Raw genomic sequence first — 22,757 nt, forward strand, 5'->3', positions numbered from 1 at the left:
GAATCACATTTTATAGACAGCCTCCCATAATTTTCCACATGCGCATTCCTAGCATAGAATCCTTGAACAAAAGCACGGTACAGCCAGTAGAGTAACACTTCCTTCCTAATGGCAAGAATTTTATTTACATATTCAAGTTTAATCTTTTAAAGAGCTAAATCTTTCCATACCTAATACCAAAATAACCGATTTCTTAGTGCTCAGTCTCTCCTACATAAGTGGGAGGCATTCAAACAAGATACAGAGCTAACACGTAACAGCTTATAACACAACTTTTATTAGAAAAGTTATACATAACAGCATCAACTATTTTCAAGAATATTAACTTTGAAAAGCAACAAAAACAGACTAAAAATGTGTAACAAGAAACTAATGACCTTTTCTATAATTAAACATTCAAGTTATCTACAATGTCTCTTTTTACAAAGGAGAAAATTATGGTTTTACAGGCACATCATGTTGAAAATAAAGCTGCAGTAACTTTATACAATTTAACTTTTTCGAGGATTAGTAAAACACGGTCATCATGTAGTCTCAGAGTTTTTTAAACATTCATGTTTTACAGTTGAGTATACATGGAAATTTAAGAGTCCCAAAATTATTTCACAAAAGTGCCAACATTAAAACCAGAACCTTCAGTGTGAATAATTTTGCCCTAAAAAAAGTTAAGACAGGTCTCCATAATCAACATATTCACATAATTTCTGGTGCTACCTGGTCTAACAGTAAAGCTTCATTCTTCAGAAATAAAATCAAACCGGACTTCTTGCAGAAAACTGATAAAACATTTTGAACATGGGAGTGTACATTATCAGAAAAAATTGAGACTAAAACCATAAATATATTCAAAGAGCCATTAATACACTACACAATAAGTGGAATTGTGCCCATTTGTACTCTATATTCAAAGTTCGTTGCCCTTTTGGTACAGGTGGTATCTGAATTTAACAATTTTTCTTATTCTATTGTCGGATACTTGCTTAATAAAAAAAATCAGATAATTTACAATCTAGAAGTCTGTTTTAAAAAGTCTGGAGTTTATATACAGCTCTAACAAACCTAAAGCATTATGATTTCTTAAATGTTTAAATGAAATTACTAGTTTTCATTTGTCCCTTATTAACAGTAATTAGCCATTATCAGTAGTGGACCATAACAAGGTGATAAGTGAAAAGGAATGTTTCATTTAAAACGCTTCACATGTTCTGTCCTTTCATGTATCACGTAGAGGAAGTGCTTTCCACAGACACTCATTTCCCCTCAGCATCAAGGGCTACAAAAATCTGACTGCAAAAATGCAGTGACACAGCAAGCTGACATATCAGGCACTACCTTTCATATTGGCAGCTTTAAGAGACCCACGGTATGCACAAAGATCTAGAGAAGGGGAGAAAAAACTACTACTATGAAAAGCAGACCGAACATTTCAGATGAGTTTGGCAAAGTTTTTAATCAGACAAAAGGTTGGCCATTCAGATTTACTTGTATAGGTTAAAAATATCTATACTGAATCAACTAGTCAAATTATTGTAAGACATTTCATTGATACTCAACATCACATGCACCAATATTGCACACATCTGCTCTGAGCCGCTAAAACAATCTTTACCTGGGTGCTTGAGATGTCTGGTTTCTGCAGCTGGAACTCAAGTCACCCACACCAGCCAGCAGTTTCACTAAAAATTTGAGTGGTAAAGTTAAAATACAAACCCCAAAACAACCCCAAGAGAAAACCAAGGACTTTATACAGACAATAAAATCTAAATTTTCTGCAATGGTCTTGTGGGCCCTACGGACGGGGCAATACAAGCACGCTGGTGAGCACTAGCTCTGCTCTAGGGAACCATTCAGATAATGTGAAACCTGGGACCAGGGGTGGCAATGATGTCACTGTAGGGCTCCTCCTGTGTCAGCTCTATAGCTTGCTGCTTTTTCAGTACCAGGAAACTGTAGAACTTTGCAGCTGCTTGTTTTCTATTTGTATTTCTGCACAGCTCAAGCAAACTGATAGATTCTGCTCCAGTCTTAGCAAGAGCTCTCTGAAAAACACAACATTGATACCACAAGTTAAATAGAGAACTACATAGAAACAACAATGCCTCTTGGCAAGATTCTGTTTGTTGTCAACCCCAGGACACTAAGGGATTCCGAAGAATGGGAACATTACAACATGTACATGAAAACTTCTTCATGGATCTTAGCTAAATGAAACCTAGTAGGCCTCCCAGGGATGTGTGAAAAATCATTCTTGAATCTACTGAATGTATTCCAGAAACACTGTTGTATAGCACAAGATTTTATTTCTGCAGCAATAGCTAACCAGTCTTTTTTGACTACAGGACAATTTTTTCTTAATAGGAATAAAATAAAGAAAAATCAAGTTTTATTTCTCAAGAGAAATGTAATTCCAAAAATAATAAACTAAAATTTCAAGAGCTAACGTTAAAAGATGCGTAATTTCCCAAGGTGAAAGCCTGTATATTTCTAAAACTCCTCTGTCTCAAACTGTTTAAGTACCCAAAGTCACTTAGATTTTCTCAAAGTATTATAAAGAATATATTAAAAAATAAATACATCTTTTTGCTGGCCAGGACAACAACTGAGGTGTTTGATTTAAAGCAGAACTGTCTGCCCTGGAATGAATTTTAACTATATGAAAAGATATTTGGCTGGCTAAACCAAATTATTTTATATTTATCAGACCTTAACTCCAAATATCATTGCAGTTTTAATGTTTCAGCCAAGCAATGTGATCCTCTTTTGGGTTCATGGAAGAAAAAACTGTAAAAAGCTAGTTATGGCCAAAGAGAATTCTAAAGCTCTCTTCAGAAACTGTGATAAAATATTCAGAGAGGAAAACATTACATAACACTACCAACTCAACATCTGTATACCTTAGAAATTATTTTAAAGCTTTTTTTAGTTGTGCTGATTTGGTTTGGGGCAGAGTTAATTTCCTTCACAACAGCTCACATGGTGCTGTTTTGCATCAAATAGCTGGAGGAGTTGGGAGGGGACACAGCCAGGACAGCTGACCCTAACTGGCCAAAAGGATAATCCATGCCATATGGCATCAGGCTCTGCATTGAAAGCTGGGCGAGGGAAGAGGGGGGTGTGTGACCATTTGGGATGTGGCATTCAGTGACAGCCAAATCTCACGAGTTGCCAAAATGTTTACGGGAACAAAGGAGCTACAAACCAGGCTGAAAGGCAAAGGTAGTCCAAGAGCAGGACAAACACAGAGACCAATAAGCAAAGGAACAGCATGCACTTCAGTTCAGGGTGAACACTGTGGTTTTCAGTCATCGTATCAGAAAAAGCCTCTTTAGTTCCAGCAAGCAAGAATCCATCCTACAGACATATGTCTGTGCAGACTGAATCCACGTGCTAGAAATCAGCCAAAGTCACATTTCCACAGTTGTTAAGAGATTCAGCTTCTCATGGCATTCAAGTTTTCAAACTAGCCTAGACAGGAAGTAAACATCCTGTACAATGGTGTTATCCCTAGACCTTTATGGGGGTTTGCCTAAAGGCACATAATACAAAATCAGAGATGCTATGATTTCATGAAAAATACAGTCAATTATTTTATAATTTAAATTTCTGGAATCTTAGTTATACACCAAGTGTGGACTTAAAGGCTGAAAAACATTTAGGTGAAAAGTTTTATTTCAAATGTTCTCTAAAAAATAAGTGACAATTATAGAAGCATAGATTTAATTTTAATGATTTAATCAACTACATGCATTCTTCCCCCCCTAAGATAACTGGTATTTTAGGTTGCAACATCGACCGCAAAGAAAGCTCTTTCTTGACATTTTAACTCCACTCAAAAGCATCAGTGGACACACTCCAAAGCTGCTTTAAGAGAAAGCAAATGATCATGTGTACCTGAAGGCCATGGAGCATTTGTTGAGTCCTCTTGTTCCATCTCCTTTCTTCTTGATCCTGATCACCCCCTGTGCCGTCTTCTTCCTGGAAGCAGGTGTAAAATAAAAGACATCATGAAGTTTGCTCTGTTTGTTACCACAGGATATTCAATACTGCAGCTAAGAGACAACTTAAGTTATCCCATTTGAGAACATGGCTGGTTTTCTTGCAAAAAGCTACTTTCATTAAGCAGCACAAGCTACTTAAAATGAACAACACCATTTAAGTTCAAAAGTTCTCATCTAAGGCATCATAAACTTATAGTGGTTTAATCCAGCCATGGGTGAGAACAAAAGAAACTAATTCAAAACAGAACGTATATATAATTTATAAAATTAAATAATAGAAATATTATTAAATGGTCATGAAATAATTTAAGAATTAAATTTCTAAGGGCTATTTATAAGGACAGACAAAAGAGTTATTTCTTATGCCTTTTACTGAATCCACAGTCAAACATTCATCCACTTCTGGGATACACAAAAACTGATTCTACACAGAGTTCTTACTTCCTCCTCCTCCTCCTCCTCTTTCTCCTTTTCCTTCTCCTTCTCTTTTTCTGGCAGAAGTTCTAGCTCTGGTATTAGCTGGCAGATGTTTTGAGGCTCCTCTGGAGGCATTTCTACAGGTGGTATTTCCAGCTGTTGTGATGGTGGATGCTTTAAGAGCACACAATACAATTAAACAAACAGTATCATTTTTTCAGTTCTTTTACAATAGAACAATGGTGCTACAGACCAGTTTAATAAAATGCAAGTATATAATCTTAGCCCTTTGTCAGAATTTTTCATTTTTGAAAACCAAAAACCAATTTTGTTTTGCTGTCCATATGTGTATTTTCAATCCTTCAGATTCTACTCAAACCAGAAATTATGACAGCACTGTAAAGTAAAAAGGCTTTCCAGTAACTTCACTTATGCCACCATCCAAACTACTGTTCTCACTCCTTGGATCGGCACATGCAAATTTAAAATCCCACATCACCAGATGCAATGCTACACGAACACACTTGAACTCACTGGAACTAGTCATATTCAAAATATCAAAATGCTGTTCTCATCAATACAAACATTAAGGAATTTAAACATCGGTACCTGCAAAGTTTCTGAAAACATATGAATTACTTTGGTGCTGAAGTATATTCTCAGAAAATATTTATGAGGAAAATACAGAAAAGAAATTTAATAGGATTTATGTAGACAGTTTTAATAAAATTTATATATGGTACTCTCCCTCTGAATCTATAAACAATTAAGTGCTTGCCAGTAAAATTACCTTGACACCTGAAACTGTTTCTACACATACCCTAAAATGGCTAAGCAACTCCTAATGTAGTCACACAGCAGGTATCATTACAGGTTGTTGCTAGAGGCCTGACCTGGCCTCTAAGATGATCACAGAATTCCCAACACACTGACACCCCCAATTACACTGACTTGGCACAGTCAATGCTGTTTCACCCCATGAAAGGGGTGAAAGGGCAAGAGGAGCAGCAGCTGCCACCCTGGTTACTAAGATAATGTAACATCTAACAGTCCCATTCTATAGTGAACAACCTGTTAGCCAAGGAATGTGAAAAGTGAAGTTAAAAAATGCTCAAACATGAGACACAACATAATTCAGGACTGTTCTCACCACGCAAGCACTCAGAAAAATACACCTTTCATTTTGTCCATTTCCTTCCTCTCCTCTTCAAAAGCAGTTTCCTTTCACACTGCATCACAGCGAGTGTCCAAATCTATTCACAACTCAACTAGGAAATCTCTCCAGATAATCAAAGATTTTTCTTTGAAGCCTTAAGCCTGGAACACTAGGGCTGTCTTAAAAGATATTTATGGAGCTAACACAATCCTTGCTTCATGGAAGCTGTTCATACACATTTGCCAAGCAGGACTTGATAAGCAATACACTAGACTCCTTAAAGACTTTTACTGGAGGAAATAGTATAATTTCTGTATCCTACCAGCATTTTAAATGTTTCAGTAAGCTTTTCACCTAACAAAGGCACCAGAATGATACCCAGGGACAAATGTTGATACTACAACAGTGAATCTCAAAGGACCATAGAAAGCTAGGGCCTCAAATCTGTCATTTCCTACTCAAAGACACTGCCCACTTCTCATTCCCCATAAAAAAATAGGAAAAGCTAACTCACAGGCAACACTGGCTCTGGTTCCACTTGCTGCAGTTTGCGTTTAACACCAGTCTGAGCTGGTGGGGGTGGCATAACCGATTCATCCAGGTTGGTTCTGCTGCCTTCCATCATCGACTCTTGCAAACGGCTTGGTTCTTCCAGAATAGGTTCATCTGTATTCCACAACAAATCTTCTTTTAGATACTTAAGAATGTTATCAGAACTGTACCAAAATCCAAACGGCTATTATTTTAGAATTGAGCACTCTCAATAGCCTGCACTTTTAATCCACTGGTTCAAGCAATCCCTAAGCATCCCCTATTTCTAGGAAAAAAGGGTTATTTTATGTCAGAGGTCGCATCACATCAAGCTAAACAACCATTACAATTGTTTAGCTTGATGTTCATATAAGCTCATTGTTTCATATATAATCTTTGATGACTTAATACAAAGCACAGATAAAAGAGAAAAATATGCTCCGAGGGAAAGCAGAGCATCTTTGACAAGACACAAACCAATGACATCTCGTTGCTGCTGTTGCTGTTGCTGCTCCTCTCTGGGAACCTCTGGGTTTTCAAAGTCTTTAAGGAACTCATCAAGATTGTCAGCTTCTCCACCTTTCCTCCTCTTTCTCAGGTCTTCTGGTACGAGAGGTGTGAGACAGCGAGTAAAGAGCTACAATGGGAACATTACATTATTCACTACTGCAGTTCTCAGTGTCTTTTTATTTAATTTTGGATGAAGTAATTATGGTCTATCTTTCTTTCTCAGTTTTTAAGCTCCTCTCCAACAGTACTAACTTCTAAACAATTATTTATCTTTGTGACTGGTAACAACAACGTTTAAAATATTTACTTTAGTTCTTTTAATGTTTTTTCTTCCAATTATGAATACTGCCATCACTATATCACTATATGCTGACGTTTGCTATACATGAAGCACAATCCTGAATACAGTCAATTTAAAAATTACCTTGCCCAGAAACATTACCTTCAGTAGTCTGTTATTCCACAAAGGCTGTGCAGGCAGAGAGAAAAGCTTTTCAACTCCACCAGTTTCTTTCCACATCATCAATTTCTTAGTAGGAGGTGCCAAATCCAAAGTAGTAACAATATCAGAGTAGTCACTTAATTGGGCACGAATAGTCTTGCTGTCCAGTTCTTTCACACTGTCCACAATCAGCTTTCTCTTCCTCTTTGCTTTGGTTTCCTTGACTGTTGAGATTTTTAACAAGCAATGAAGCTTAGATTGAACAGGTACCATGCTGTAAAAGAATCCTGCAAGTTCTCTATAGGTCTTACCTGCCCACATAGAAAGCTGCCTCAAGAATCTAAGGCAACACTAGCTTTGGGAGAAGGATTAAAAGCTATGTGCAGTATAAAATGTCAAATACTATGGATGCTGTCCCATAACCTGCAAATTCTTCTGTGAATTTAAATCTACCTAAGCCTCAATGCCCTCATCTGCACATGTCTCTCCCTCCCATGGCTTGCTTGATGGGCCGGTGCAAACACTGGCAACCAAGCTGAACAGAGGATGGAGCACCTCTCTTATGAGAAAGGCTGAGAGATTTCGTTTTGCTCAGCCTGGAGGAAAGGGAGCTTTGGGATGACCTAATTGTGGCCTTCTAGTACCTGAAGGGAGCCTACAAGGAAAGCGGAGGGGACTTTTTACACAGACATGTAGTGACAGTAAGGGGGATGGCTGCCAACAGACAGAGAGTACGTTCAAGACTAGATATTGGGAAGAAGTTCTCTACTGTGAGTGTGGCAAGGAGCTGGAACAGGTTGCTCAGAGGAGCTGTGGATGCCCCATTCCTGTTAGTATTCAAGGCCAGGCTGGATGGAGCTTTGAGCAACCTGGTCTAGTGGAAGGTGTCCCAGCTCATGGCAAGAGATTTGGAACTAGATCTTCATGATCCCTTCCAATCCCAGCCATTCTATGACTCTAATCACAGATTTAAAATAGCACACCCACTTTATCCCCTAAGCCCTACCTGAGTTTTGGTAGAGTTAATGTGGATGGTTATTTTAACTGTAAACTTCTGACCCTGCTGTAGGATAACTTTACTGTGCCCACAGCCTGGTACTCTGCAGCAGACCCTGAAGCTCTGGTAAATGCTGGATTTGCTGGACTAGCAGATGAGCTGGTCCCCTGCCGCCAGCCCGCCACGAGAGGGCAGTGCCAGGGCTCTCCCACAGGCCAAGTAGGGAATCAGGGCCTGGAGCTCAGTCTAAAAGCACAGGACAAGCTACTTTCTTTCCAGATATTAATTTTTTTAACAAAGCAGGGGTCAGTATATAATGAACCAAACATAGTATCAGTTAAAATAAGCACGTTTCTTGAATTAAAGAAAAACATAAGGAAAATCCCTACTTAGAAGAAATTCAAATACAAAGGTGCACCTCCTGAAATCAGCAATTCATTAAAGCTACAAATCACTAGAACAGCACTGATTCTCAGAGTAAACAGTCTGTCCTGCCCTTCAAACACAGTGTATCAAGAACTGTGCTGCACTATAGATACCATTTTAGAATGAAAGACATGCTGAGCTCTGTTTCAACTCAGTGCATTTTAACTAGCATGTTTATCTAAAGCTGCAGTATCAATGCTGTTACATGCACTGACTGCAGAAACTACAAACTAGTATTCTCTGACACCATCCATGTAAGCCACCCCTCTGGAAGGTACTGGAGGGCTACTATTAAAACAAAAGGAATTCAGCACTTGATCCCTGGTTTCTCTCCCAAGTGAGAAGCAGTCAGCAGCAGTGCTAGACATTCATTTCCACTCCATCAAGCTAAGGTAGTCTCTGACAAACTGCAGAGTACTCCCCAATAGCTCACTCACCAGTTATGTCAATAGGCTCCAGAGCAAAAGCTTCCTCTTCATTGGGAACAAGTGTGGTCTGGTCAGTCATGGTTGGTAAGGGCTCCACCGGATCCACCGAGTCAGGGCTGTCCGGGCCTCCCACTGCCAGTGACAACGAGAACCTTGCACTAGGTCACAACATCACAGGCTGTGCCACCCCTCCCATCCCCTCCTCCACACCTTCAGGTGGCTTCCCACACTTCATACTTTTGAGGTTAGTATGCTTTTAAGGAATTATCCAAACTACATTAATTCAAAGTAATTCTAGGTCTGGTCCTAGATCATACTCACTTGATACATTATCATCATCATCCATATCATCGTGGGGAGGCTGCTCTGGCATCATTACTCCACTTTCGGAGAGTGCAGGTGGGTCATCAAAAATACCACCATCATTATTACTGAGAAGTTTGTCATCTGAAGAAACCATATGAAAGAATCAGTTTTGCATCCACAAACTCATGAAATAAGTATAGACAAATTTACAAAGTACAGACAAGTTTATTACAACACAGAAAGTACTTTCAATGCTGACATAGAAGAAAGTAGCAGTGCTCTTTCAAGGGGCATTTCAGCTTTAATTCTGAGCTTACAGATAACATTTATTACAATGTATTTGCCACATATTTGCATCTCACATCTAATTTTTTAGAACTTTGTTTTAAATACGCCAACACTTAATATGCTGCGAGTTGTCTATTCTGCTGTAGTACTCACAAACTGGAATATGTGCTCAGTGCACATACATACACACACACGTATATATATATACACACACACACACACACACAGTGAGTATAAATACTCACTGTACAAGGCATAACTTTGACAGGGATCTGGCAACAAAAGAAACAACTTCCCCTCATCTACCCAAGAACTAATTAATTCAGACAGGAGGTAGGATAGAGGAAAAACTCAATTTTAATTTCTCAAACTTACCCAATATTCCACCATCATTTCCTTCCCCAAAATTATCATCTTTGTATTGGTCTTCATATTCCAGGTGATTAGATTTCTCATTGAGGTGACTGGTGCTCTGTTCAGGTTCCAGGAGGAGATTGGAAGCACTAGTGCTCACCAGCATGTCATCCTCAAATGCACTACCTTCTCTCATCATCTCACGATCATCCATCCCAAAGTCACCTGCCAGAATACAATTGCACTGCTCTAAGTGCTAAAAAAAAAAATCAAGATGCAAAAGACCTACCTAAACTGATCAACAAAGGCCTATATGTAAGCTTAATTCAATTAATCCTATTTGCAGAGTTAATGACAAGACGTAAAGAATTGTGCCCAGCAATACCATAGCAAAAAATACTGTTCAAACAATTATAAAAATAACTATCTCCTTTTCAAAGCATTTTATTGTACTTATTTGAATTGATATTAGCAAGATCCTACTAAACTTTATCTGCACAGAAACCATAGGATTCAATGGAATTCAAAGACATTGTGCTTTAATTACAGAGAACAAACCAATACCCAGTCAACACCATTGTTAGATTATTCTTTCAAAACTATTACTGAATTATGGTTTACAATACTGTAGGTTAAGAATCAGACATTCAAATAAAACTATCTAGATTGTGATTCAGATGTTAGAATACTGTCCTTGAAAAGATTAGGTATCTTTACCTAAGTAGCAAACTTGTCACCAGTGACTGATTCAGGTCTAGAAATGTCCCAATGGTTTCTGACTGAGAGCATGCTTATGATTAAAGCAACAGCTCATTTCATATTCACATCACATTTTGAAAATTTTAATTGTCACAGTACTTCAGTTATTAACTTGACTGAATATTCTTCAGCTTTTCTTTCTGCCTATTTTAGGCAGCTAGAAGTTTGCTGACCATTAGAGGACAGACTTTCTGGAAAAACTGACATCAACAAACTAAAAATTGAACACACAAAACCACAGCATGTTTGATCTAATTTGTTTAGAGCTCACTGGGCATTCCACAGTAATTGCAAAATCATGTCTAACAATAACCGAAAGTAGCTAGTAACACATAATAACACATGAGATCTTTACCAAAGTCATTATCCTGGAGGATACTGATGTTGCCTACTTCTTCTCTCATTGTAATTTCTTCCACTCTACTCTGGTTCAAACTGAACTGCTGAGCCACATCAATATCACTTAAACAAACAGAAGGCAATTATTAAAAATCTCGTTAAAAAACAAAGAACAGATAAAGCCTGCTGAAATGAACATGACATTATTCAGCAAAAACCAATTTTACATTCAAGACAATTATTGAAAAAAATAAAGGTGAACACTGAATAGAAACTACTACTTACAACAGCGAGACCACTAATGGTTCAAATCTACCATCCAAATTGCATTAGCTCCTGGGAAATGTATCAGTAACCTCTCTTACTCCTTGTTGTGTTGGGATTACTAATTTCAAAGGCCAAATTAACAATTAAGAAAAACCTTCCACCCCTTCAACTTCAAAAGTTATTAATATAGTTTATCAAATGCTGTATTTTGCACCACTACCAAGTTAACATCCTTTGTGGTGTATCAAGGTACATTTCTTATAAATACACAGAAATTTTTTGCAGTTTCAAATTAGTATATACTCTAATTTTAATTTAAACTAAATTGAACACTGAGTAAGCTGGATTCTAAAAACTCTGTTATGAATAACTCAAATAAAAAAAAATAAAATAATAAAAACTGTCAGTTTTTTAAAGATTAAGGACTATTCAGGTTGTATACTTGTTGTAAGTGTAACATATAACCCATAAGTATTAAGAAGTTTTGAGAATTAAAAGTGCCACTTTAAAAGGTCAACAAAATCCCCATAATACTAATCTTGTCCAACTTAAGGACGTATGTGATGTAGGGTGCCTTGCACAGAAGAAAAAGGAAGTTATAATAGGTATCTGAGTTTTTGAAATGCTCCTGTAAGGACAGCTTCAACTTCAGTTAAAGTCAAAGCTACTATGAACTTAAAATCAACACAAAAATGACTGCACACTTCCTTATTAGTATATAAAAAGACCTAAGAATAGAAGTTGCCTACAGACTTTTTTTACATTCAGCAATGAGTTAGATGTTTAAAACCAGGTTCTCCTCAACTAAAACCAATTCTCATTGTCATGGAAATGGAAAAAACCCCAAGCTTACTCTAGATCAGGGAGTGGTTGGTCAAAATCGTGAAACTCCTCAGGTAAGGTAATAGCATTATAAGCAGCCTCTCTGTTTTCCTCAGGCAAATCAACAACTCCTGCAAGGAAGAACACCCAGACATGAGTTCCCATTCCTTACAAGGACAGCATTTTTCACTGTGCCATTAGCAATTTCTCTCTGCATCGGCCTACTGTCTTTAAATTTGTTGAACTGAACTGATGCTGAGATACCTACAAAGAAACCTTAGATAAAGGTAGTAAGTGAAACTCAAACTAAATTCAAAATAAATATCCTCAAGCCCTTGCACTGTCTGTATAAAGTAATGTTTGTGTACACTATGCTACACAATAATTTCATCACGACACATGGTATGAGCTGCAGGGTTCTACACTGCAGTGGCAGCACAGCGTGACTGCTTTGCTACTGGTCCTTTATTCAGTTCCATCAGCTCCAGAAATCCTGGAACAGAACTGATTGCACTTGGGGCTCACTAACTCATAGGCTTCTGCACATGAAAGAGCTGTATTACCAAAACCACACACATACCTTTTCTTATCCTCCAGAGATGCTTACTCTTATTCAGCAGGCATTCTCAGAGCATGAATATCAGATTGGCCATCACAAAACCAGTGCCAGCAGTTGGTCCCTTTGTTTTATTCAAAGTCTTAAAAGGTCAGGGCACTTGAAAGTGCATGGGAAATGCAGGTTCAATTCCTTCTGTAACTTGCAGAAGATATGAGCTCTATGCTCTGCCTTCTGACCCACACATACAACACAGGCAATTCTGAGGTACAGATACTTCAGAAACACTGCTCACTGTGCTCCCCTCTGCAATGAATAATCAAAGAACCACTGTCCACAGAGACCAGGAACAAGCACAAGTCTGTAGCTTACTCATCACGGTACTTGACTAGGAAAGAAGACATCTAGTCCATCCTTTCAGGGCTGTTCAATATTTTTACTTGTCTGCTGCTTAAAATGAAACATGTAAATGATTCTCAGAACAGAAAGGCTCAATGCCTAAGGCACAAAGCTGATAAACTGAAAGTAAAAGACCAGTGCCTCAGCTTCTGTCAGGCCAGCATGCCACTTTTTGTACATCTTGATTTTATAGTGCTTCATCTTTGACATGCACTCTGTTAGGAGAGGGAAAATAGACTGCCTTGTGATATTAAAATTATGTTCTTATTATAACCCAGGGAAGTTAAACACAGTAATAAACAAAAAATTAGCAACAGTCAACAAATTGCCACTGAAGGCTACATAAAATTCAGTACTTGAATTCAGTGCCTGAATCACACCTGTAGATCAGGAAATTAAGATAAAGGCATTACACACTTTAACTTTTCTCAAGTAACTGCTGCACTGGCTTTCAAGAGTTGCCTTTTCAAAAAACAAAAAGTCTCCCTCAAGTTCAGCTTTTAAATCTATTGCACTCTCTAACTTAAAAAGATAGAATATGATTTAGCAGCTGTGAGCATCCAGCAGCATCACTGCCACAGCTACACTTCAGCTGAGAAAAAGTTCCCCAGGCCAAAATTAAGAGAACTATCTATAAAGACATGAAAGAATGAAAGCCAAATAATTAACTGACTGCTGGAAAGAAAAGTAATTTCAGGTATTAATATGGCATCCCATTTTAATGGAAAACATTAAGTAAGCAACTACAGAGTGGGAAACTATTTTGCAAACATACAAAAGGAAAAACTATCTCTGATGCCCACATTACAGTCCACATTATTTTCAGAAACTATTATGTCAAAGTGGTAAAAAAACAGCTTACTTTCATGTTTCTTTTGTAACTCATAGCAAAAGAACCCTGACCCTTGATGGAAACCAGTCCCCTTGTGTGCTTCTATTCAGTATGGCGTTGGCCTTTTTCGGACAGAAGGTAAAAACCACGCAGTATATTTCCATTTAACATCATACACCAGCAACAGCCAAAAGCCTAAGTGGGATTTTACTGAATCAGCATCAATAAGAGAAGTTTTTGTTCAGAATTCAGTTAAAAGATGTTTTGCAGCAGACAACTCAGTCAGCCAGCTAGCTGCAATAATTACTTCTCCTACAACCTATACCTTTATGTAATTAAACAGACATAACAAAGCAGAATTGTATGCCTTCTTAATAAACACATTTATCAATGTAGCTTTTCAGAGAGCACTTAGATAAAGACAGATACCTGGACGAAAAGCCATCTTAATCTTAATGAAAGCCTCATTACAGTCTGCAAGAAGATATTTTGCTTTCCTGTGGTAGATTCTAACAACGCCTAGTAAAAGATGTCCTGAGGTTCGAAGTGCCATCTTCACCTAAAAACACATTGCACAATCAGTGAATCAGATGTATCCTCAGTACTCCCTTAAATGACACCTCAGTCAGCTATACATGAATTTTCTGAATAAAATCAAATATCCAAAACAAGTATAAAAATCAGCAGAAATCTGAAGAAACAAAGAATGCAAAGTCTACAGTTCAAGATGACACCCTATTACATATTTATGGATGACCAAGCAAGTGTCACTAAATTAATAGCAGCTCCCTCCAGGAATTCCCAAACACTGCTCTGTCTAATTAAAAAATAAGTGACAAAGCCTATTTTTACCATATTTTCTTTTCTACCACCTTTGCTACTTCAATTGTGGAAAAAGTGAAAAATACAGAAGGTTGGGCAGCCATGAATAGTGATTTGATTAAGTAAAACCTGGTTAAAAACTGTTTAAAAGCCATATTTTGTCCTGAAGTGAGAAACAGTGGAAGATGTGGAGTGCCCGTAAACAAGCACTGCCACAGTAAACCAAAAATTTTAAGTTCCTTTCCTTTTCAATCTCACTGCTTTACTATGCAATGAAGTACCTACTGTGGGAACATAAAACTGAAAAAAAGTAATTCACAGAAGGACTCCTCTTTAAGTATTAGGCTGAAAGAGCATGAAATTTGTGTTGAATGGTACATGGAATAATTATCTCACAGAAAGAGTAAGCCACACAGGACTTAACATCAACCTAAGAATTAAAGATTTTTATTTCCTCCAACATCTTTTTAAAACTTCAGCTAATGAACTGTTACACAAAGTTAAATATATGAAGAAGTGCCTTTCTCTAAAAGAATGCTCCAGCTCATTAGTGAGCCTATGAACATTACCTTCTTCCTAAATCCTTCCAAAGTGACAATAAAAGAAATCACTATTGTAGAAGAGTAAGCATCTCTGTAATTGTACACTTTTTGCTTACACTTAGCAGTTCTTCTAAAATCTAGAGTAGCACTATAAAAACTGCTAACATTTGTATCAACTAAAATAAAATATGTAAGTAAGTTTTCTTTTGTTTTCAAGCAGTTGCTTTTTTTATAAGACATTGACATCTGTTAAGTGACAAAAGTCACAACTGTGCCATCAGTTCTCAGATTAACAATTTCATTGGCATGAGTAGTAGAGGGGAAGAAAAACATGTAAAAACATCAAGGAACTTAGAATTTCCTCCCATTTCACAACAGAGTATTTCACATCCAAACAGACCTTTCCACCCTTTGAAACGGCAACATTAAGAACTTTATTTGCTTCAGTGACCCAAACAGTAATTACCACTTGTACACTCAAGTTCTTTTCACTACAAGGTCACATGAGATGAGTGTAAAACAGATACCTTTGGGGAAATGATGCTCTCCACGCTGCTCTCCAGATTACATTCAAAAACATGGGCTTTGGTCAGCTTCTTATCCCAGTGGGCCGCCAGCCAGATTTTGGCCAGCGGCCCACGTTTGCTCAGGACAAAGTGGGCATAGAACATGGTCCCAGATGTCTAAAACAAAGTGCAAACCTGTAAAGAGAAAGGCAAGTATTTCTTTCCAGATCTTTTATTTTATGAGGAACATCCTTGTAAATAGCCCCCTTATCCTCAAAAGGAGTGCACGTTTGATTTTTAACCACTGAGGTCAGACTATTTGTTTAATATGTTTAAGGAACCAACATTTACAAATGGTACCCATGTAATAGCATATATATGTATTTATTACAGAACAATTACAAAGCAGAAATATCACCCACTAACAGCCACATACAGAACTAAGAAATGTTCACCACCCCTCAAGAAAACATAATCTTGGATCTTTTTACCTTTAAGGTAATGATACCAAACTCTCCCAATGCAAAGAAGCACACCTCAGTTTTCACTCCACAGTCGTTTTCTATAACTTCCACTTATTTCTACTTCTAGTTCAGTAGCTACTACTCTACTATACCAGTATATATGGTACATTGTTCCAGCAAAAGATTCACCTTTATAAAATATACAGCCTTAAATCTTTTTGCACTTCCCTATAATTTCCTTCCTAAACAGGAAGCACAATCATGTCTTCCATTTCTGAACAGACCATTCTCCATTTCATATTTTTTTAAATTAAGTGTTGATAGAAGTGGTGAGAAAACTGATTGCATTATTCCAAACTTCCTTAAGATTCCATTTTCCTTCTCCTTCACCAGGAAAAAAAAAGACATTCTTATCTATTTATCTAGTGATTACTTTGTTATGATTTATAAGATGCCACCACATCAAGCCAGGGGGAATCAGAACAGCATGATATCTTATGATCTAAGCATTCCACTTCCATGCATGAGGTAAAGATATGACTCAGTTAACTACAAGTAGAGGAAAAGAAAAGTTTGCTTTAAAAGTAGAAGAATCTCCACAAAGTTTTTCCAATAGTTTCTATAACCCAGAAAAATGAACCAAAAGAAAATAACAGAAAAGGCACAACAAGGGCATTTTAGTTTTTACCTCCTCTACACCTACAGAAAAACTGCCAGAGGAAGCACAGCAAGTCACAATTGATACTGCTAGGAATTGAAGTACAGGGGCAAGAGAAGCTCTGACACTACTGATTCAGTGGAAATAAAGCCAACCTCTAGACATCTGAATAATAAATTTAAAAATGTACATCCCAAAAGTCAAGTCCAATAACTTTTTTTTCCATTTTGAGAGTTGTATAACAGAATTGATTATCAAGCTACTCTTTTAATGACAGATTGGCCACCAATTTGATCCATGACCAAAACAGTGAAGAGGATTTAAAGGAAATAGAGGAAACATTCAGCTTAAACTCAAATTAACTCAGTACACAGAATTAACTTATTATGACTAAAAGCTCTTAGGAGCTTTTAGTCATAATAAAGCTGCCAATTGACAAACAAGTTAAAATGCCATTTTTACTTGTTGAGATTGTGTGAGGGCTGAGGACAGCACTACACAAAGATGGGCATGAGCAAGTTTTTCCAGGAAGCATAATGAAAAAATTTTGGATAAACATTATCTAAAGGAAGGTATTCTACCTTATTTTGAATATTTTGAAAGACATCACACTGTCTTAAGGCCAGCAGACAATTCAATCCTCGCATATTTTTGAAGGCCTCAGTATTTTTGTATATGCAGAGACATAACTTTGCAGCACAGCATTTTGTTATCTGGAGCTGCTACCAAAACCATGCAACAGTAAGCCTGTAATTACTCCTGAATATGAGGAATACAGGAAAACACAAACAGAGTAAACAAAAGCACCTGTATTAATCCATAAAAAGAATTCAACAACAGTTGCAAAATAATGTACTTTGATTAGTGGAGTTTGGCACAATTATTAAAACAGATAACACGGGTTTCGCAAAACTTCAAACATGCAGTTAACTGAAAACATACTTAATTTTCCTGTTAAATGTGAAACTCACTATTTGGACAACTTGGACAAAATCAATTTATCTATCACTGTAAATCTGTTTCTCTTCATCCATCACTGAAGGCCTGCCATACTGAAATACATGAAGGGAAACAGTGACAATCAGACTACAGATGGTTTTGAAGTGTGTTTCACTCTGAACTGCTATTAACAAATAAGGATTCTATTACCTAAAGCAGTAATTTCTTGTCACAAGTCCCTGCCACTTCCAAATTCCAGCAGATGCTCTGCATGGCAATAACTGGGTTACAGCAACTGTACAAAGTCCACCTTTCCAGTTCAGCTGTTTAGCCCCTCAGCTCTTCAAAGCCAGCCCCAAAGGCTGCTCCCACTTCCTCCAGATTTTGTCTTTCTTTTCAGATACTCCCTTTTCTGAATTTCAGGCTTTTTGTCTGATCTTTAATTCATAGCACAGTATGTTGATGCAGTGGCATAAAGGGAGAAATAGATTTTCTGGCATAATTTGAGACTGGGACAAATGTTAAAGGAACCAAGAGTTTCTACAAGTGGCAGAGTGCTCAGGTAGACACATAGATATCTCATTGGCTGAAAAAGCAACTCCTAAGAATCTGCAAAAGAAAAAGGGTAGCTGATGGCTCTTAAAAAGCTTGTAAGGTAAAATACAACTTTCAGTTTTTGAAATTGACTAGATTTTGAAATTGACAGGACCATAAAACTTGTTCTGAGAACTCTGGCATTTTTCTGTTTTGCTTGCATTCCTCTAAGGCAAAAAGAGTATGTACTCACACAAGGTCAGGTAGCACCAAATCCTGATCTTGCCAAATCAACCTTTTAAAATACCTGTAACATTACTGCCATTAATTTCGAATTTGCTTCAATGTGCCACAACTGTCCTCAGGTTTTCTCTGCCTAACTTGGTCAACAACTGCACAATTTAAAAAATACTGTTCTTCCTATAGAAATGTAAAAAATCTTCTCTGCTCTATGCTCTTCTCTTCACTTTACTTCTACATACAAAGTAAGTGAAATGTAAAGCAGAACTAAAATAATACTGGTCATACACAGGGTCTGATCTAGAATGTGCCTGTTCCACCCTCATCTGAGACTCTGGTAATTGCTCCTTCCAAAGTAGCAGTAAGAAAATTTGGTAGATGGTGTAACTATGAGATTCATCTTAACCCTCAATTCATATATATTTCATCTTAAAATCCTTCTTCTGATTAGAACAGCTAATTAACCTCTGAAGAGCACACTGGCATAGTTAGTCCCATTCTTCAAGGCATGCAGAAAGGTGCTTCATGAACTAAGCCCACAACAGGCAGAACATTCAGCACATTTTTATTTGACTGTGGTTCACTCTAGCTCATTAAACTCACTCATCAGCTGCTATCCCTAGGTTAGGTTATGTACACACACACACACCAGTCCACAACTGAAGTTCAGTCTTCTTCTTTTTTTTTACTGTCACCTACTTTTGTTCCTTGTAAAGCTATTCCAAAACCACGGTCACACACGGATGAGTATAGAAATTCCACACTACAGTTTAAGAAATCAGCCAGTCATTTTAATTAATTTGTCCTTATGCTATCCTTCAATTTCTCTCCTCTGATTTCTCCCCACCTGCATAATTTCCTCCTAAGCTGTTCCTGCTTTGCTAAGCCCAGGCAGCCCTGGGTGATCTGGGGAAGGCTGAGATCTCCCCGTGCACCTGCATCAGTCTGAGCTGGCCCTACCAGACTTCAGAAGTTCAGAAGAACTACCCTGACCCTGCAACTATATTTTGAATTCTCCAACTTTAACTCATAATCCTTCACTCTCCAATCCCTCTTACATCACTAAACTTCCCATGTGTGGGCACTCACTAAGGCTGCCTCCCTGGCAGGTTTTGGTACCGCACTGAACAGCTGGTGCCTGAAAAAAAAATTCATCACAAACTCCACTAACATCACCTTATAGCTCCAGGCCTCTTTTCACCACTACATTATCTGATCTCCTTCCTTCAACCACCTTGACAATTGTCTGGTTAATCCATATTTATCTGAATTTTAATGTATTTCTTTGTGTCACCTGCAGCTTTAGTACTAAAGCTCAGTGTCAAGTCACCTTAATTTCTTATGTCTAAAAAATCAATTATTGAAAAAGATAAAACTGAACTAGTTCAATTTTACATACCTTTGGTAAATACATACAACATTTTCCCTTTGTGTCGAGGTCTTGTTTCTTGAATCAACAATTTGTCAGAAATTCCATGGCTGAGGTTGCACTACCAGGTCTATTAATTACTCAAACCATACCACTCCGTTAGAGGAGCTGCATTCACTGTTCTCCAATTACCATATACTACACACCTACATAATCAGATAGAACCAGCGCCGCACTAAAGTTACTAATTCAAAAGGCAGATCACTCACAAGTACCGTACAGAGCTGGAAATTACTGAACTCTCTGAACACCGCTGTCCTCCCTCGATTCCACATTCACACCTAACCCTCAGCAGGTATCCTGCCCTTGCCCTACACTCAGAATGCTCAACCAGTAGAAAATAAATCTTTTTAATTTAAGGCCCTGTCTCCATTATCCCAATCTATTTTGTGCAATTCCAGATCCAATTCAAACTAATAAACTCGCAGAAACCATGTACTAACACACTCTTTAAAGGTATGTAAGCTGAACATTCCTTATATTACTTCATCTTTTGCAGTTACTTCTCTGCACTGTTCATCCAAAGAGTCAAAACATAAAAAACTTTTTAACATTTTACCTTTAAGAAGTTAAACTGATGTGGTAACTGAAGCTAGTCTAATTTCTGCGTGAAATCCCACGGTGTAAGCAAGACATGATTAATTTGTGTGGCAATTTAAGTTGATTGTAGGTCTCACTAGATTTTTGCTCCTCCTTTTATTACCCCTGTCACACCTACTTCCTCTCTAGTTGAAACTTTAGATGAGTGGGCTTTGCTTTCCCAAATTTTGTAGAATGTCTAATATTTACAAACGAACCTTCATAAAATAAAACAAAGCCTGGACCCGATAACACTTTGACGTCCCCCGGTTTTGATAATGAGTCTCACTGAGCAGGAGATTAAGGAAAGCGTGCTTATCGCCCACATTTGCACAATGGGGGCCTAAATGGCAACGTCTCCAAATTTACAGTAGTTTCTTTATGTGTCTGAATTTAAAGAAAAGGCATTTTCAATGAAAGATACCAGTAAGTCACAGTGACCCCAAGTTTGCTTTGTTATTGATAAAAACAACGCCCTGTTTTATATTTAACAGAAGCGTTTCTAATCAGGATCAGAGAAATCTTAAAAACGATACCAAGATTTCGAACAGTGTCCGTAAGAGCAGCATCTTGGTTCTTCAAAAGGCCGGCTTTTTTAAAGGGCCCTTTTATTTGCAGCTAAACAGCCACAGTGTCCAGAAGGCAGTTCATTGCCACTAGAGAGGCTCTGAGAACGTTCAGCACCCTGTCCCATCCATGGCAGAAGGAAAACTGCACTTAAACCCAGAAGAGTGGCAAATGGAGCTTTGCTCCCTCCCTGTGTCCAGCCCGCAGCAGCCTGGCTGTCCGCGCAGCCCGGGGGCAGCGGGATCTGTTACACCGCGGGCCCCGGGCCTCCCCACGGCTCCCCGGCTGCCCCTCGGAGTGACCCGGCTCCGGGGAAGGTCCGCGCGGGTCCGCGCCCGTGGCCGCTCCAGCGGCACGGACCGCGCTCCGCAGGGGCGCTGCCAGCGCCGCCGCCAGGCCGCGCTCCGGGCCCCGCTGCGCCCGGCCTGGCCTCAGATCGCCCCGGACACCCGGCCCCGCGCAGGGTCCCGGGCGGCCCAGCCCTTCCCGCGGAGCCCCAGCTGTCGCAGAGCACCAGGCGGGCCCTCCCCGCCGGCAGGGTTCAGCCGAAGAGCCGGCTCCGAGCCCGAGCATGACGGCAGCACCCCGAGAGCGGGGCTGCAGCTGGGCCCCGCCGGGCCCCTTCGGGCGCCGGCAGCGACCGCGGCGGCCGCAGCCACTCCTTACCCTGCTCCGGGCCCGGGGACCGCTCGCCGCTCCTGCCGAGCCGAGCCGAGCCGGGCCGGGCCGAGCCCGAGCCCGAGCCGAGTCGAGCGGCGCCGAACCGAACCGAGGCTGAACCGAAGCCGAACCGGACCGAGCCGAGTGGAACCGAAGTGGAGCCGAGCGGAGCCGAGCCGCTCGCTCAAGCAAACAAGATGGCGGCCGCAGTCCTTCCTGCGCGCGAACGCGCCGTTCAAACCGCAGGATGTTTACGGTCAAATTCCCCCCCCCCAACCGGCCCCGGCCCCGCAACTGCGCGTGCGCGCGGCCCCGGGAGGCGGGGCAGGGCCGTGGGAGGGACGAACGGCAGCTTGAGTGACAGCGGCGCGCGGGTCGGCGGGGGGCGGGGCCTCAGCGGGGCGGGGCAGCTGCGCGTGCGCGGCTCCCCCGGGGCGCGGCCGGGCTGTGGGGGTGGCCGGGGCTCGTTCCGCCCGCAGCGGGCTCTGCGATCTTCGGTTTGAAACGTGTGAGGGAACCGCTCTCTTCTGTCACAGCCTGGGCCCCGGGGGGTCTTCCTGATCCCTGCAGCTCCCCTCTGCTGCAGGTGTTCGTGCTGTGGGGTAGTTTGTTGTCAAGGGGAACAGCTGCGGGCACCGTTGTTTTTCTTTGTTTAGACCAATTTGATTTCGACTGTACATAGAAAGGTTGCTTGGTCCTAATTTACTGACTTATGATGGCCATGTAAAGGAGGGGGAAGTATGGCTACAACAGGGCTCTAAACAGGAGTCAACCTCTAGGTAAAAGCAATGGAAAGGGAAAACAAGGACTGCTCTGGGAAATAGGGATTTTTTTCTGGTCTCTCCCAGGCATTAGGAAGTCTAATGCTATGAGTACATACCAGTCTGGATGAACACCAAACAGCCCTTGACCCAAAGACACAGGAAATTCAAAAACTTCAAAATAACCTTTAAAATAACCTCTGAAACTATACTTCTAGTGCAATGGATC

The 22,757-nt window shown here is 39.6% G+C and overlaps 1 protein-coding gene across 2 annotated transcripts; it reads right to left on the minus strand.

Annotated features, from left to right (window-relative positions):
- Window positions 1–254: 254 nt before the first annotated feature.
- RAD21 (RAD21 cohesin complex component) lies at window positions 255–22,028 on the minus strand. 2 transcript variants are annotated; one of them, XM_041407549.1, is made up of 15 exons: window positions 21,774–22,028; window positions 17,791–17,871; window positions 15,719–15,892; window positions 14,257–14,386; window positions 12,072–12,171; window positions 10,968–11,074; window positions 9,875–10,078; window positions 9,227–9,352; window positions 8,915–9,037; window positions 7,055–7,278; window positions 6,580–6,739; window positions 6,086–6,237; window positions 4,440–4,589; window positions 3,892–3,975; window positions 255–2,039 (listed from the first exon to the last, which is right to left on the minus strand). In XM_041407549.1, exons 3-15 carry the CDS (start codon window positions 15,860–15,862, stop codon window positions 1,848–1,850), a joined length of 1,896 nt encoding a protein of 631 aa, XP_041263483.1. In that variant the 5' UTR covers window positions 15,863–15,892; window positions 17,791–17,871; window positions 21,774–22,028; the 3' UTR covers window positions 255–1,847. The 2 variants fall into 2 exon arrangements, with proteins under 2 accessions (XP_041263483.1, XP_041263482.1); XM_041407548.1 differs by lacking the exon at window positions 17,791–17,871.
- Between the last annotated feature and the right edge of the window lie 729 nt (window positions 22,029–22,757).

Source organism: Onychostruthus taczanowskii, unplaced genomic scaffold, assembly GCF_017590055.1.
Source record: "Onychostruthus taczanowskii isolate IOZ18803 unplaced genomic scaffold, ASM1759005v1 scaffold27, whole genome shotgun sequence".
Classification (NCBI taxonomy): Eukaryota; Metazoa; Chordata; class Aves; order Passeriformes; family Passeridae; genus Onychostruthus; species Onychostruthus taczanowskii.

Coding starts and splice junctions, on each gene's coding strand:
- RAD21 (XM_041407548.1), bottom strand. CDS start 15,862: ATGTTCTATGCCCACTTTGTCCTGAGCAAACGTGGGCCGCTGGCCAAA. Junction 10,079..10,967: donor CCTCCAGGATAATGACTTTG/GTAAAGATCTCA, acceptor GTATTCTGGCAG/GTGACTTTGGGATGGATGAT. Junction 6,740..7,054: donor GGAATAACAGACTACTGAAG/GTAATGTTTCTG, acceptor TTCCCATTGTAG/CTCTTTACTCGCTGTCTCAC.